Source organism: Lutjanus erythropterus, chromosome 22 (genome assembly GCF_056507025.1).
Source record: "Lutjanus erythropterus isolate fLutEry1 chromosome 22, fLutEry1.hap2, whole genome shotgun sequence".
In the NCBI taxonomy this organism is placed as follows: Eukaryota; Metazoa; Chordata; class Actinopteri; order Lutjaniformes; family Lutjanidae; genus Lutjanus; species Lutjanus erythropterus.
This window is the reverse complement of record NC_139338.1, coordinates 9,098,727-9,116,362: the sequence shown is the minus strand read 5'-3', so window position 1 is coordinate 9,116,362 and position 17,636 is coordinate 9,098,727. Positions and strand designations below refer to the sequence as shown.

The 17,636-nt window shown below is 40.2% G+C and overlaps 1 protein-coding gene across 1 annotated transcript in view; it reads right to left on the bottom strand.

Annotated features, from left to right (window-relative positions):
- cdk17 (cyclin dependent kinase 17) overlaps nucleotides 1-17,636 on the bottom strand; it is a 45,699-nt gene that overhangs the window by 9,287 nt on the left and 18,776 nt on the right. Inside the window, exons 2-4 of the mRNA XM_084710693.1 lie at nucleotides 12,453-12,597; nucleotides 8,343-8,507; nucleotides 2,123-2,256 (exon numbers count right to left, since the gene is read on the bottom strand). Coding sequence (XP_084566819.1) covers nucleotides 2,123-2,256; nucleotides 8,343-8,507; nucleotides 12,453-12,579 — 426 coding nt within the window. The 5' untranslated portion in view covers nucleotides 12,580-12,597. The remainder of the gene's footprint in view (nucleotides 1-2,122; nucleotides 2,257-8,342; nucleotides 8,508-12,452; nucleotides 12,598-17,636) is intronic.

Here is a 17,636-nt window from a genome sequence, read left to right as displayed (position 1 = left end):
GTTGTTCCATCAGTTTGTGAAGCACTTTGTCAGCATGGTGTTGAAAGCTGGTGCGTGTGTAATCATTCAAGTTATTAATAAAAAATAAAAAAAAACATTCATTTTCTGGTTCCAGCTTTTCAAATGTGAAGATCAGTTACTTGTCAGCTGCTCTTTGCTTCATTTAAAATGTTAAATATTTGGGTGATGGCTGGTTGATCGGACAAAACCAGGAGTTTGATGATCTTAGGCTCTGAGTTTTTGGTATGTGCATTGATCTAGTCAGTTAATCAATTAACTGAAATAATAACAGACAGATTAATCATAGTGTGGGATCATGGGAGTTGCTGTCTTCGTTGATAAACAACCACCGTAGCGGATGAAACTTTATCTGATGTGACTCAGGTAGAAATCATGTTTACGGACGAGGTGAAGTATTTAAGTTTTATTCACGTTCAGTTTTTATGGCGTTTGCTACTTTCTTTCATCGCTCTCTGACGTATCCCCTGTTTACCTTGAATGAAACAAGTCTACAACGTGTATAATGCCAATAATATGGAAACAATGGAACAAGATGGAACTTGATAAGGTCTAACCTAGAAAACTAGTCAAGGTTTTAATATTATATTATAAATGGATGTTTCTGTTGATCTGACAGACAGTGTCTCCTTTAACTATAAAAGATGTGATGTTTTTGAGGTAACTTCGAGTTAAGAGGCGCCACATAACTGAAAATTTTCTGGTAATAAGAGTCAGTAAGCGAGCGCACACTGAACCCTTAACCTCCTTACTGATACAATACAGCTTCTTTCAAACCTCAAGCAGTAACAAAAGAGCCGCAAGAAGGGCAACGCTCTTAAGCTGATGTAAAAGAGCTTAGGTTTGTGTGTTTGTGTGTTCCTGCACCAGGTCAAGTGATTATCACCACATCCTTCAGCTGCTTTTGTTTTGTGAACCTACAAATGAGATAAACACTCAAACGAGTGAAAAATAGGTCACTGTGTGTGTGTGCGCGCCTGTGTGTGTAAGAGAGACAAAAACATCAAGGATGTTCACAAGGTGGGTTTTGTCACATACGCTCCTCTGCCAGCAGGGGGCAGGAGGCCTCCAGGCTGGGATGCTCATTATTTGCAAAATAAAACTTCCCCTAAGGTTCAATATTTATATAGATGAAGATGTTTTTATTGGGAACATTTGTATGTAATGTAGTGGAAACCCATGTGAAGCTCACTTTTATCTTTATTTCATTCGCATTTACAACCTTTTCCAGCTTATGTAATGGTAATGTAACAGAACTCTGACAAATGAACAATGGCTTGCAGCAAAATGTCTCAGAAAATGCAGACAAAAACACTGTGAAATTAGAAACTGGCAGGGAAAAAGTCCCCTGATAATCATGAGGACCTTTTTTCCAATTATCCTGTTAACATTTTATTGCTGAGTTTGTGTAAGTGACTGTGTCTAGTGTACCCTGTGGGCCACCGAAACCAATTTATCATCTTTGATCCGGCTAGTGCTTAAAAAGCTTCTGAACAACTATTGGCCAGAAAAATGTGTGTCTGCAGCCTAAAAATATGAACAAATCCCAGAAACTGGAGGGGATGGATCTTGTGTAACACCCTTGTTTACCTATATACAAATGTATAAGAAGGAAATGAAAAATATAAGATCATGTCTAGTTTAATTTGAAATTTTATGAAAGTAGGGCTGATGCTCTGATGTCAAGAGGGTGTTTAAATCTAAATGTGATTTTAAATAACTTGATTATATACATCCTTGAAGGAGGAACAAAGGAGACTCCTATCCCAGGATGCTCTGGGGCTGTGCCGAGATGTCTGACATATAGAATATCGCTGTGGTTACAGCAGAGATTATCACACAGCATCTCTTTACCAGCGGCTGCTGTGCTCCTCAGGGACTGCTATCAGTATCATGAAGCCCAGACACTGAGAGCCCATTAGGAGACGTGCAACCTCCCCCCAACGCAAAGCCCCCAACTGAAACAGAGCTCCCATGAGGCCGAGGGGGAGAGGAGGAGGTGAAGAAAAGAGGAGAAAGAGAGGAGAGGGGGGTGAAGGGTGGGATGCAGACTCGCAGAGTAAGCCATTTTTGTCTTTATTGTGCCAACGTGTCCGTGTCTCACCTCCATGGAGATCCGTCGGTGGACGCGGTTCCTCAGACAAACGCCGGTTGGAGACTGCACCTCATCTGAAGATGTTCCCGATGCCTGATCGCTCTCCCCATCTGAGCCCATCTTCAGGTTCTCATGCACAATATCTAAGACAGAATGAGAAACATAAATATACACAAATAAATATCACAGGATATTTTTCAACAGGGTAAAACAGGGTTTTTATTATAAATCAGTCCAGTCCAACATGATGGATATGTTACACTTTTTATAAGCGTTGTTTAAATACAATGTGCACATTTTAAGTGTTCATAAATGTACTTACTTTTCAACAATTACCTCTTTAATTAATTATTTTCTATTATTACAACTTATTTTTACTGAATTGTCATTCATTATCTGTTCATACATTAGCCTCCTATTACAGGCTCCCACAGAAGGATATATAGTTGACAAACACATTTATAAATACTTATATCTGCTTACAAATGCAATATAGAGTGTTATAAACCATTTATTACATATACTGTTTATAAATACTAAATCAGTGGGCTTTAAGTGTTGTGGATATTATATTTACAGTAGATTTAACAAGGGCTGGAAGGACTGATTTTTGGTCTATAAAATATCAGGTGATCGTGGGAAAAAAATAGAAATCTACATTTCTTAATGGACCAATGTGTAGGCTTTAGTGTTATCTAGCTGTGAGCTTGACGCTTGCAAACATGTCTCACTCTCCCCTTCCAAGCATGTAGGAGAACCTACGGTGGCCACAAAACTTGCGGAAAACACAAAAGGCCATATCTAGAGTTCGGTTTGTCTGTTCTGGGCTATTGTAGAAACATGGCAATGCAACATGGTGGCTCCCATGGAAGAGGACCAACACCCTCTGTAGAAATAAACGCCTCATTCTCAGGTAACAAATTCGTATTTTCAGGTGATAATACACCCATGACCTATTCAATGTCTGCCATATTCTGCCAGTAAATACCCTTAAATCTTAGACACTGGACCTTTAAAGCCAAAGGCTATGTCTTCAAATTTCTGATTTTGTTCAACCAACAGTCCAAAATAAGTGATGCAACTGCAGTATCTTCAGGAGCCTGCCGGCAGTCCTTCCTAGCCAAAGGGCTTTGGGAACCATTGGTTTAAGTGATGGTAGAGCTGTAGTGGTGGTGAGAGAAGAATGTAATTGCAGTAAGAATAATAGTTGTATTTAAATGGATGGTGGGGAATATTTCATCAGATTTTAAGACTGAACAGTAATATACTGTAAGCTCTTGCACTGGCCCCCAAACCACATTTTCCCCTCACTCTCTATGTATCTCTACCCCTCGCTCTCTCATCTCCTCTCACACCCTTGTAACCCCCGAGGCCAAAGATTAAACACTCCAACCTGCACCACTTCCTCCAGGGCAGTAAAGCTACCACTGCTACCATAGCACAGCAGGAGCAAACACACTGATATACAAACCACATGCACCCCCTGTTCCACACACACACACACACACACACGTACACACACACAGAGTTAATGAGTAGCTATGGTTGAACAGCTCTCTGTCATCAGTGTGTCAGCGCCTCCAACCACGCAGTCTGTCATCAGATGTGAAAGCACAGAGGAGAGGAATGAGAGCAGAAAGAAATCTCTGTTCTGCTGATAGAGATTAACTGTTGGCAATTATTTCAAATATGATAATCCTGATTATTGCTCTGATTATCACAGCAAAGATTATGAATTATATTTGCCAGACTAGATTTTAGGGAACAATGACGGTAGTTTTGCATCCTAACAAAGCTCTCTTGCACTCTATTCATGCACCTTACCGACAGACGTCACTTCATTACTCTTCGGCGCGACCACAATCCAAAGGAACACTTTGCCCCAGAATGTGAACCTGTCTGTGGTCGATCTGGTTCAAAACCCAAAGTCTCCTAAGATTGAAGGAAATGCTGATCTAATTTTAGAAATTTTTTCAGGATTTTCCTCCGAGGCTGACCCGTGCTATTCCACCCTGCATGTCACTTTGTTTTTCCACAGATGGTTGACGTGAGGTTTCTCTGCTGCTTCTGCCTCTAAACTTTGGTTTTGGTTACACTGGCAGAGCTTGATATACTACGGCAGGTCTTAAAGTGGAAGAGAAAATATGACACTTCAGTATTTCATTGTAATTCACCATAATAGTGAAGGCAGCAAGGCAGGACATAGGAGACGAGGAAAAAAAAGTGGGAGGATCAGGACATTTTTGCAAGATTTCCATCTGGAGGAGGAGATGGATGACTTTTCTTCATTCCTCACGCTGCCCCACGTCTCTTCTCAACCCATAATTCCTCAAAATTATTTCTTTATGTATTTTTTCTCTTTTGCCTACATAAGCATCTATCTTCATCCATCCTCTCTGTCTTTTCCTGTGAGCTCATTTATCAACCATGCATACACTCACATGTAGAGTTGTGTTGATTCATTCAGACTGTAATTATACCAAGTTACAATCATTAAGATTTTCATGATATCAAACCCTGTTTTGATAATATTTCTTTTTAGCAATAGATATTCAATGTTTCTGTAAATTCTGTAATTACCTCTAATTCTGTAATTAGAGATTAGCGCTAAACACAATCGCTTCACAAACTTTAAAGTTCGTTTATGGGAGTAACAGATCAAGAAGGAGCAGCCACAGTGAGCTGTTAGATGAGGAGCTGTTAGCTGATTAGGCTGCTGTTAGCTTTTGCTGTACTCTTTTGTTATGTGGAAAAGTACTTGTGTCAGGAGCAGCATGAAATCACACAGCAGTTGCGCATGGCCTGATGGAAGAAGGCCAGTTATTGATGGACTGCTTCCTTACTGAACTAAATGAGTTTATTAGGCTGCACGGTAAACATATACATCAGGTGCCCTTCTGTTGTATTTCTGACAAATTAGCTGTTCCCAGAAGTCCGGGAGCTCTAGCATTAAACCAGATTTGCTGTAACCACCAGTAACCACAGGTGTCGCCAAACCAAACAGAACTGAAAGCTTCAGGATTAATAATTCATTGACTGTGACTTTTTTTTACTTTTATCTTTTTTGGCTGCTAACTTTGTCCACAATACACAGCTCCACATTACAGCTGCTGGGACTCTCAGAGAGATGTGCCTGACCTTACAGTATTCTGACAGAGTGTCTGTATGTGAACAAGCCTGTACGTGCACAAGTACATGTAGTGATGTAGAGCAGGTAAGATTTATCATTATTCATAGTGTAAAGGTGTGTGTTTGCATGTTTGATGATTCTATTTAAAACATGCTTTGATTACTGAGTACCCAGGAGATTATTAAAACCTTGCTATAACATCTTTTTGAAAGTTCTTCCTCTTTCCTTTTTCTTTCCTAAAACTGTCACACTTCTCTCCTCCTAACCTTGTTATGTTCTCTCTATAAACACCTTGAAAACAACCCATTCTTGTCCCATTTTGCTTCTTCAACTTGTCTCGTCTTTTAAAACTTCCAAATGATCTCTTCCCTTTTTTTCTGTGTCTCATTTACATGTCCCTTACCCTGCTTTAAAAACCACACCAATTTCTTTCACTTCCTATTTCTGCTTTGTTTTCCCTTTCACTCTACATATTTCTCCTTCTCTCCTATCTGTCTCTTCTGCGTGGTTTTCACAGACAGCGGCCGATCTGATTCTCTCTACTGCTTCGACACATTCCTTCACTACCTGCTCTTTTCTGACTCGTGTGCCTCAAAATGATCTCATCTGTCCTACTTTCTTTTGCTTTCAATCTCCTTTTACTTTCACATACTTCTCCATTATCTCCTGCTATTTCATATCTCCCCTCATCGTCTCCAAAACTCCCCCAAATTCTTTCTCTCATAATAATATTTTCACTTTCTCCCCTCATTTCTTCACCTCCCAACAGCTGAACCTGATTCCTTCTCTTTAAAAACCCAACAGCTGTTTTCTAATCTTCCTGAATTGTTTTTCTTCTGCTTACACATGTCTCTTATCTTCTCTTACCTCACTTCTTCCTCTCTCTAAAAGCCTTGAAGGATTTAATTCTCCACCTGTTTTTTGACTCTTCTTTCCTGATCATCTTCACACATCCTTCCTACACTTCCCTCATTTTTTTTGGACTTGTTGGGACTTCATGATCTGCCTCTCTCCCTACTTATCTGTCTCTGATGTCTTAGCAGCTTTGCTAATAAGCACACTGAGTGTAGCAGCAATGTGTGGCACATCAATGTCCTACTTAACTGTCCTGTTTTTAGATCCAAGTTCCGTTATCTAGGCCAGGGTCCAGTGCGAGGCTCAAAAAGTCCTTTAGTGTTTCACCCATGTGCAAAAATTAGCTTAGAGAAGCACCAATCGGGGTCCACATGTTTACTGACACAATGAGCATGATATCAGTAAATCCTAACAGAAACTCTAAATGGTACCACTGAAAACAGACTGTTTGCACAGATGCTGATTCTTGCTGCCTGGCCATGTGGAAGAAACAGTCAAACAATGTTTGTTTAAGGTTTAAGGCGGCATCTGTCTGGTACAGTGAGGTGTAATTGATCATACAGGCTCTGAAATCAATGAAGAATGCCGAACAATCTGAAAATACAACTTGAATATGATAAATAACCAGAGGAAGAGTCTACAACAATGCTAGTGACTTTGCGAAGCTGTACTTAGGCACAGTGGTGTTTTTAGCAACAAATGCTGACAATAACCATGCTAACATGATGAAGTTTAGCAGGTACAATGTTTACAATAAATAGAAAATATAGCTGAGCCTGATGGGAGTAGCTACTTTTACATGCACAAAATATTAAGGTTTTTGTCCTTATTCTGAAAAGACAATAATCCTACAAAGCTCTTTCCATGGTTAATGAAAATGAATATTCCATTAATATCCCTGTTTACTCTGATTATGGAAAAGTGGAACGCCTGGAGGCGGTTGAACTATTTTGCTTCTTTGTGTCAAAATAGTATTTTTAGTAAGTTTTCCACTGATGGCCGACTTGCGCAACCATGCAAACAAAGCCTCGCTCTTTTACTCATTCAACCACCTTCTTCTAAAGGTCAGTGTTGTCATATTTGCACATATAAAAGCCTGTTGATATCCAAGCCTTTCATAATATTTAAAAGTATGTGTGTTTATCCCTCTATCCAGGAATTTGGGCTTTTCTTTGCATGCATCTCCACCCCAGCCTTGCAAACTATTGGCTTGTTGGTGTGTTTACAGCACACAGAGCTAACTGTAAACATACAAGAGGCATGTGTAATAAACTGCAATAAAAACATATTCTGAATGTGATATACTTATGTCCAAATAATGCTCCTAAAACCAGAATAATACCGAAAACAAATTGTTAGAGGAACATGAATGTCTGATACAAATTTCATGGTAATCCATCCAATAGTTGAGACAATTCACTCAAAACCACAAATGTCAAAAAAGAGTGAAAACTGCATATAAATGTTTCCCAAAGCTGAGTTTTCAAGTTGCTTGTGTTGTCTGACGAACAGTCCAAAACTTATATCACCTGTCAGTGGTAAGTGACACTAAAACGTGATGAGGGGAACCTCTGAAATAAGGTAACTCTGAGTGTTAACAGATGCCTCAACAGATCGCTCAATGAGACAGGATCTGTAGGTTTTGACATTGGACATTTTGTCATTTGAGTTGGATAATGAAGACATGCTGCTTTTTGTAGTGTAAGTTGTTGCGGTACAAGATATTATATGCATTAAATATAACCTTGGGCTCATCCCTCCAGATCCTGCCAGGCTCGACGGACTAAACATTCAAAAAGCCTAGAGGCTGGTAGATTTTGATACCCACAACATTTGTCCCTCTGTTCCATACTGTCCCCTGAATCATCTCATCACCCTGCTGGCTGTTCCCCGACCCCCCAGCTTGAAATCTGCTGCCTCTTTGAATCATCCCAACATCGTCTTCCCTTACAAGCCTCGGGATCAGACTTGCTGCTACGGATCCAGTGTGATGAATCACTTCACACAGGAAACGTCGTCATGTTTGACTGAGTCCCCCATCCAGCTGTCACTCGGGCGAAAACAGCCCTGCTGAGGGTGAGGAGGGAGGCTGCCTCATGGGTTTGCGAATATAAGAAGCAGGATGGAAATATCAGGACCGTGACACACTTCCTGTTTGTTCCTGGATGCCATCTGCTCTCCCACTACTCACTTCCTTCCGTGTGTGTGCGTGTGTGGAAGTGTGTGAACGTGTGTGTGTCTCACCCAGGCGACTGCCGTTGCGCGGCATTGCCATGAAGGACCCCAGGGTGCCACCGATGACGCTGTGCGGCCGGCGGAGGGGGGGCTTCTTGAAGGAGCCAGTGTACTGGTGCAGGAAGGAGTGCATGCTGTGGGAGGTGGGGGGGCGGCCGTTCCTCATGAAGGGCTCTGAAACACGACAAAATGACCACTGTCATCGTTTCTGGTTTTCTGAAAGTCTACAAAGGCTCTGCAGTTGCATCACAAATCTCAAAAATCTCGGTCGTAACAGGGTGACACTATTATCAGCTCATATCTTCTTCAACCCCTTGCACTATGTTTGTCATTTAAAATGCATGCTGTGTGACCAAACCAACAGAACCTTATTTGACATTTAAGTCAAGGTCCCACCGTTTCCAAAAATATCTAACATCAGGCTAAATTATGAAGAAATCTGTATAAATAAATGTAACAAGACATCAAATATTCTCCAAGGTTATGTAATGTTGCAGTGACTTAAACTTGAACAGCTAACTCAATATGAGCAAAATAGAATGTGATACTAATTTTTCCACTATTTGAAAAAGTAACTGAGCAATTTTGAGAGATTTCTTTTGGAAATATGCTTATTCACTTTCTTGCCAAGAGTTAGATAAAGGGATCTAACCTATGAGGTGAGGTGAATTCGCCTGTACGGGTTCAAAATGTTTCAACTTGACTGAAAACCTTGATAATTTAGACAACCTTAGCCCCGGGATACACACAAAGTACTGACAGTTTTTCAATACCACATAGTTAAAACAATGCAATCAGTTTATTATAGTATCAAAAAACTATTACAAAAGTCTTTAGTGTACTGCCTGAAACTAAAGATATATAGAATATTGTTGTTTTTTTACTCTAGTATTGTATCAATTAGTATTTCTGATTATTTGTTGAAGGTGAACAGGAGTTCAAGCAATTTATAATGTCCATAATCATAACCAGCAGAATCAGAAATGAACACCCACTACCTCTACAAATGTGGGCAAACAGCATAAGATGGGAAACAAAACAGTTGCAGTACTGGAAAATTGACAGCCACAGGCTACTCTACCAATAAGCAAGACATGAGCCTCACTCATGTGCCTCATTTAGTAATCAAATTTCTAATTATACTCAGCAAAAAAAAAAAAAACATCTAAGCAAATATTGCAACCTAGTGTTCCCCCTGTGGGCTGAGTTCAGCAACACCCGTGCAAAACCGCTATAAATTATCCCACTATGATTTATTTGGGTATAAAAACTGTATTAGACAGGCTGTAAGTCTGTCGCATCTTATGAGTTCATCTTTCTACCCTGCCAACTTTCTTTAGCTCCTCCGACCTTTTAAACTCTGAGCTGACAGGCTGTGCTGTGTTCTCACACGCCAACCTCTCCAAAATTAACTTAATGCTGCCTTCAGGTGCTTGTCAGACATATCAGAATTACAAGTTGAGCATGCGTGGCTGATATTAGCAGAGGAGGTACAAATGTCAGGGCTACCTATTCAACACCTGACATTAAAATGATACAGCATTTCTCACACAGAAAGATTTAAGAGTTAATGGTTCATTTATATAACCTGACATTTATTCAAGTAACAATTCTTATACAACAGGTTCAGTCAGTCAGACTCAGTCATGTAGCCAGTTTTCAGTCTTCCCCACTTCCCCAACCGAATTACATGAGAAAATTTCTGCCACTGTAACGTCGGTTTGCTAGAGATGAAGCTACAGCGAGCAGGTGATTAGTTTAGCCTAGCACAAAGACCGGAAGTAGGGGGAAACAGCTCCTCATCATCATCATCGTCACAGTCATTTATTTATTTAAATCCTCAGACAACACATTGAGACAGAACCTTCATTTACAATGGGGCCAATGAGCAGACATACAATAAGAAAACAGATAATTAAAATGATCAAACTTGGAGGTAGCAATAAAGGAAAAATAAATGGCTAGAACAAGGTAAAAATGTAATATTTTAGTAGTTAAGGTGCAGACATTGGGAGTGAGATAAATACGTAATAAGAGCAATTAAAAAATGTAAAAGCGGTAGCAATTATAATCAACAAAATTAGCAATTAAATCCTGGAATTGTCTAAGTGGTATTAACATGGATATCTTAAAGTTTTTTAAAGCAAATTCTGGGTATGTGAGACACAGTAGCAGACAGCAGATTTTGTCTGTGAACAGGTACAATGGTTACTAACATTCAATGAAAACGGGGGAGTTTTTGTAAAATGTCTCTTTTAGTTATGAAGATATTTTTGGAGAAGATTGAGTGACAGCGGTTGATTTAGCACTGTAGCATAAGTAGAGTCTGCACAGGTACAGAGGACAGTGTCATTCGCATAAAGACTGAAATTGCAATTATACAGTGAAGAGGTAACATCATTTATATAAATGGTGAATAAAACTGTCCCAAGGACAGGTGGTACTGGTGAGATTTCCAAAAATGTTAAACTTATCTTTTAACATTAAATCATTTAATTTCACGCATTTCACACATTAACATTAAATCATTTAATTTCACGACAGGATGGCGCTGACCTTTGTCCTCTATTTCTGCTGGCCACATGTTGTTTCTGTTGATCCAGGAATTGAAACTTTCTCTACTGTTGTAAGATCAATGATAAAGTCAATAGTAAAGTCTTTCTGGATATGGAAAAGATGGATGTGTGTGTCCATTTACCGTGGCAGTTGTCAGTCACAAGTGCAGCCAATCACTTTCATGTGTCGATCACACCAGCGCTGCCAAATCAGGCCGAATGTTATGTAACAAAGAGATGCAAAATAAAAGTGTGTTTCACTGTGTTTTCTGTATACCAGCCTACCTGTGTGTGTGTGTGTGTGTGTGTGTGTGTGTGTGTGTGTGTGTGTTCAACCAGCTCCCCTGCTCTCTTACTCTTGTTACATAACTTGATAGAGAGCTACTCACTGGAAGTCCATTACAGCTGTTGCTGACGCACACTGCGCTCTCTCCCTCTTCATCAACTTCACTGCTTCATAATTTAAATACCCCTGAGAGCTACCAAGATATTGAAAGCTCTCTCTCTCTCTCTCTCTCTCTCTCTTTCTCTCTCTCTCTCTCTCTCTCTCTCTCTCTCTCTCTCTCTCTCTCTCTCTCTCTCTCTGTCTCTCTCTCTCTCTCTGTCTCTCTGTGTGTGTGTGTGTGTGTGTTGTTTTTACATGCCTGCTGACAGACATGTTCAGGAGGATATTGTAAAAATCAGACCAGTGGAATTTCCTCCCCTGGTTGGACTGTGGCACAGATTCTCTACAACCAGTTTAATGTTTTTTCCAGCTAGAACTGTGGTTTAATTATGAGGTACTTTGACTGTTTTTAGTGTAGCTATTTTATAAGGTCTTTTTACTGATTTTATCCAGATTTTATTTATTAACAACAATTGGTAAATAAACTGATTAGTGTATCAAAAGAAACTTAATCACCTGTCATTTTGATAATAAATGGTTTCATTTTTGTCATTTTTCAAGTAAAAATATCAGACATTTATTGTTTCCAGCTTCTCCAATGTAAGGACGTGCTACAGACTAAACCATTAGTCAATTAATCATGAAAAAAGTTATCAGATTAATTGATTATAACAATAATAGTTTTTCTGATAATTTTAGCTCTTTTATGTGTTTTGTAGATCTTTTATGTTGATAGATTTTTTTAAAGGACCAGATCGGTTTAAACTGATTAATTAACCACATTTAAAGTCCCCATGAACTCAAAAGTCAAAAGTTTTCACTGCACATTCTGATGGTAGTATGAATGAGGTCCTCTTGCTCAGAAAATCTTCCACTTACACAAAACAGAGAAATAAATAAAGTAGTAAAGACGGTGTTTTTAAATTTTACTTGGGGCAGCTGTGGTTCAGGAGGTAGAGTGGGTCATCCACTGATCACAGGGTTGGCAGTGCTGACTTGCTGCCATCTGTGTATGAGTGTGTGTGCATGAATGGGTGAATGAGCAGCAAAAATGCTGTAAAGCACTTTGGATAAAAGTCTTACATAAATGTAGCCATTTACCGCCCATGATTAAACCCTTATTGATTTTTTATTGGATACATTTACAGATTTATTTTGGAAAATATATTAAATCCTCACCATTGTCCTTTGTGCCGCCATCCTCGATGGTCATCTGCTCGGCCAGTTCAGACAAAGACTCGTCGATGGTCTGACTGGAGCGGAGTGTTAACGACAGACGCTTCTTAATCCTCTTCATCTTCTCCATACCAGGGCAGTGCACGGCCTGCGGGACACACACAAACACAGAGTCAACATCCAGGCATCTGTAAAGGACTCACACACGAGCAGAAAAATTCAGACAATATTTAGAGAGGGATTTTTGGTTGTTGTTGTTGTGTATGTGTGCAGAGTGTTGGGGAATTCCAGAAGCCTCCGTACAATCCAAAATATCTCAGCTCATGAATAACGTAAAGCTGCTTTTAATCCAATATTCATTCACTCTGCAAATGCTTGAACAGCGCATGAATAAAGCATGAATAAAGCATGAATAAAGCATGAATATCACAGACTTGAGCGCAGCTGTTTTCACTTACACACACATTCACACATTTACACACGGCGACATTAACGAGGCCTAATTGGAGGAGGAGGAGGGAGTCAAATCAGGTCTGCAAACTCATGCTACTGTTGTTCCAGACGAGCGTGTTTGTGTTGACGCAGCAGTCGCCCAGGTCACAGGAAACACCTTGCTCAGTCTGCCTTAAGCCAGTCCCTGCTCATTGTGTCGCTGTGTTAACGCCCCACACAAGTGTGTGTGTGTGTGTGTGACGAACTGGCACGCTGGGTGAACGGAGGAAATGCAGGGAGGTAGTGGCAGCAGAAATGGCCCCGCCCATCCCGCCTGACCCTCAACGCAAAACAAACTGACCCCTGCCGTCACCATCTCTCCGTTTCGTTCTCTCCTCTTCCTCTCTTTTGGTCTCTCTCAAGGTCGCTGGCTCCCCTCGTACTCATGAGACACCATCTGTCCATCTGCACACGCTCACACACACACTCACACACACACCCCTTCAGCGATTTGTCATTCGTGACACTGCGTGGTGAAGATCAGTTCATCAATCAGCGTCTTGGCGTGTGACCGCAATCTTGCACCAACACACAACCACGACCTGTTCATCGGACTCTGTGTACGACAACACACACACACACACAAATTTAAGACACAAATGCTTGTAGGTTTGCGTGCCTGTGTGGGGACATGACCTTAATTTCCTCTCAGCTGGCTGCAGTTGGTCTAATTAAAGCCCAACAGGCTACCAGAGGAGGCATTTATTAATTAAAAGATTTCAATTCATAAATATTAATTGCACTGAAGGAATAATTTTAATATGGTTCTTTGGATGGTCTGTTAAGGAGCAGTCAGTCAAATTAAGCTGAATAATGCTATAAAGACTGAATACAAATTGAAAATTGTTGAATTATTTGATATGATATAATCTGCAGGGTTCCTTTTCTGAAGTCAAATTCAAGCATTTTAAAGGTGCATTTTCAAGCTTTTCCAGCACTTTACAGCTGTGGTAAATGACTTAAAACATACATGCTCAAAATGATTAAATCAGACTGTATTGTTCTATAAACAACCAACATTATGTTTCATGACAGAATGTTTCCAATTGTGACACCTGTCCTGTCTGCAGACTTGGCGTCCTATCAGTGCTGCAAGAATGAATCAATTAAATGTAAAAACTAAATAAAAACTGAATATTTCTAGGTTGCAGACAAAGCAAAGCATTTAAAGACATCATCTTGGACTCTGATTGACATTTTTCAGCATTTTATGAACAACTACATGTGCCATAAAGCAGTCCTGCTCATTGATTTGCAACATTGGTCACAGTGACCCAGTCACTGTCTTCTCACAGTATATATCATCATGTCACCCAAGTAATAGCAAGTCAAGTCATTGTTCTGATATTCTCTCCACCGCTGGTAAAGTTGCAGAGGAAAGATACACTAAAATCATCAGATTGACCACTCGGCTGAATCAACACCTCTGCAAGCCTCAGGATAAAAACAAATATTACGACTAAATTCACATTTAGTAGAAGAAATTTCTGTTTCTGCTCGTTGCCTTAAATTATTCCTCTATTTTAAAAATGTAACATTTTTCCAAACATTTTCCAACTACTCTACAAAGTGTTTTTGCTGCTCTGTCCAGTAACCTGTGTATGATTAGCCCACTTTTGAAGTGAAGTGTGTCATGCTGGCCCTGGTGGCCCTATCGGCATGCAGATCTGATGCTGTCATACACACACACAGACACACAGACACACACACACACACACACACACACACACACACACACACACACACACACACACACACACACACACACATTCATACACACATATACACAAAAACCTATCAGACTGTCTGGTCATGGGGGAAAGAGGGAAATAAAATTTCAGCTAATGGGGCTGAAAATCCCACTCATAAAACACTGCAATGCAAAAATAAAATGACTGCATTGGAGAAACACTCTCATACACGCAAACACACACATATTCTCTCCCTCAAACACACACACACATTCACTGTATGTGAGATAAGCGCTCTTTGTCTCCCTTGTAGAGGAGTGTAACAGAGCCGGGTTTTATCTCTGCTGCAAACCAAAACAAAGAGACTCATGTGACGTGTATGAGAGTGCGTGGATGTGTCTGTGTGTGTGTGTATTGACAGTACAGCATCTGGCTCATATGAATGATGTGTGTGTGTCACTGTGTGTGTGTGTGTCTGTGTAGGCGAGGGGGGGGGTGTTCCAACATGAAAAGCAGCATAAGCAATCTGCCAAGGATAGGGAGACACAGAGGAAGAACTGAGACGCCCCCAACTCTCTTTGTCACCATCAGCATCTCCACAAATTCTCTTACACACACACATTTTGACCCACATTCCCGACAACCCCCACTACATCACTCCTCTGCCCCCTCCTGGATGCCTCCCAAGTGCATTGTGGGTAGACCAGAGGAGAAGACTTCAAAGGGCAAACGAGGGGGGAGAGACAACAGGCGACAAGGCCTAATTACTGGGCTAATAATTACACACACACACACACACACACACACACACACACACACACACACACACACACACACACACCTTCCTCTGCCATTCAGTCTTTCCCGTTCCCTTCTCTTCTTTCCCAAGCCCAATATTAGAATGAGGTAATGAAATGAAAAATGTGGCTTTTTTTCTTTGAGATGTGGGTGAAAGTGTGAATGTGAAGAGGAGGAGGAAGAGTGAGATGAGGAAGAGGAAGAAGACGATGAGCGAGAGAAGGAATAGGGGAGAGAAAGTGAGTTTATTTCAGCGAACGGAGCCATAATGGAGTCTTTGTGTTTGGTTAAGAGCCATGAAATCACCAGAGTGACTGCAGGCATGTACAGCTGAGAGACAGAGACAGGATGGTTGTCCAACATGGTGTCAGTGGCTAGTTTTTGTGTTAATGGCAGATTTGGGAATTAAAACTGTTAACTTTTTTTAAGTGACCAATCAAGTGTGACTGTTCCCTAAATCCAGTGGGTCATAAAGTGCATGCTCCCCTTGTAATTTCCTCATTAAATGTGTGCTTTCGAATTTTAATTAGGTCAAGTAAGAGCTCACCAAACTTCCTACAACTGCCATCAAACTGGGGTGCTTAAGTCCAAATAAGCTTAGCTGTAATGTGGAAGGCAGGGTAACAAACCTCAAAACTTATTTGGTACTGACAAAACTGCAGCAAGTACTGGAAGGTGTTAAATATCAAACATTGGTATTACAACCTTCGTCAGAGCCTTAGGCTCCATTTCCTCTTACATTACATCTGGATATAATTTAGAAGCCACATGTTGGGAATCAAAAAGTCTACTTTCTCACCTGAGAAAATATGAAAACATAAAAAAGTGACACATTAACAGTCCTACAGTGGAAGTAAATAACTGCTGTCTTATTGCCAGCCAGTCAAGCTAGCTGTTTTGAGTATTTGTGCTAAACGACTTTGGGCAAGAAAGCGAAAGAGCATATTTACAAGCATGTCAAAACTTTTCCTTTCATAAATAAGAAAAAAGAAGGCAGTCCACAGCATTGTGCATCACCGTCATCATCATCATCATGTGTTGTTTCCTGAGAATCCTCTGCATGCAAGTACAAAAGTTGATCAATACATGGGAATAGCAGACTGTATCAGTAACTTATAAACTACTACAAAAAGAAGCCATAGACTTTAATTAGTATCATTGTTAACACCTGTGTTTACACCATTTCATGTCAGAACAACTGCTGTGGAAAAGGTCTAAACAATATACCTCATATACAATAAAATTCAATATTTTTTCACTTCTCTGATCAAACTGGATGATGCACTGATACACAATCCCTGATACTCACTCAACTCATAACTTTCAGTTTTAAAAAGTTACTTAACTTAAAAACTTTAAACTGACAGCAAAAAAAACCAAAAAAAACATGGAACAGAGTGAGAGTTGAGAAGGCTGAACAGTCGCCAGCGTTGCTGTCCTCTCAAAAGGGAAAAACAACAGATAATGCTGTTAAGAACATTGCTGAAAATAGACCCACTCATATGAGAATCACAACCACTTGAAAATAGATAGAATCATCACTTTCCTTTTGCAGTGCAGACATGAGGGGGCCAGGACAGAACATGGCCCGCAGGGAGAATGAGCTCACGTGTCAAAGAGAGTTATTGATCAATGCTTAGGTTTTATTTGTGGTTCATCATTGGGTCATATTACCCTGTAGGGTTTGTGTCTGACGGCATGTGTTTCTATTTTTAGCCCTGCTCCTAGCTTTCTCTCCTTTTTTGACAAGATAACTGCAAATCAGTAATTCTGTACAAAAAAAGGCAATTATCAGTATATTGTTGCAGGTCCTGTCCAATAACACACTCACACAGAGTGAACAGACTTTGTATACTGTAGATTTACCCACAAGGTAATAGCAACTTCATGAAGCAGGAAGTGCTGATTACTAACCATCCTCTATCTGAAAGCATGCTTATTCTGCAGAGCTAACATCTTATGCACTTGAAAGCTGCAATAAATATTGTATATGTTATACTGTATATAAGCTGTTGGCTTGAAAACAAATAACATTCAGATCACCCTCCTTGAAGTTAATATGATTAAGTAGCAAATCCGCTAATGTCTGCTCCACCACACCACAGACTGCTGCTGCAGGAGTGGGCCAATCACACGATGAATTAAAGTGAACGTTATTGGTAAAGTTTACATGGTATTAAAGGCCTTTAACCATTCATTTTTTATT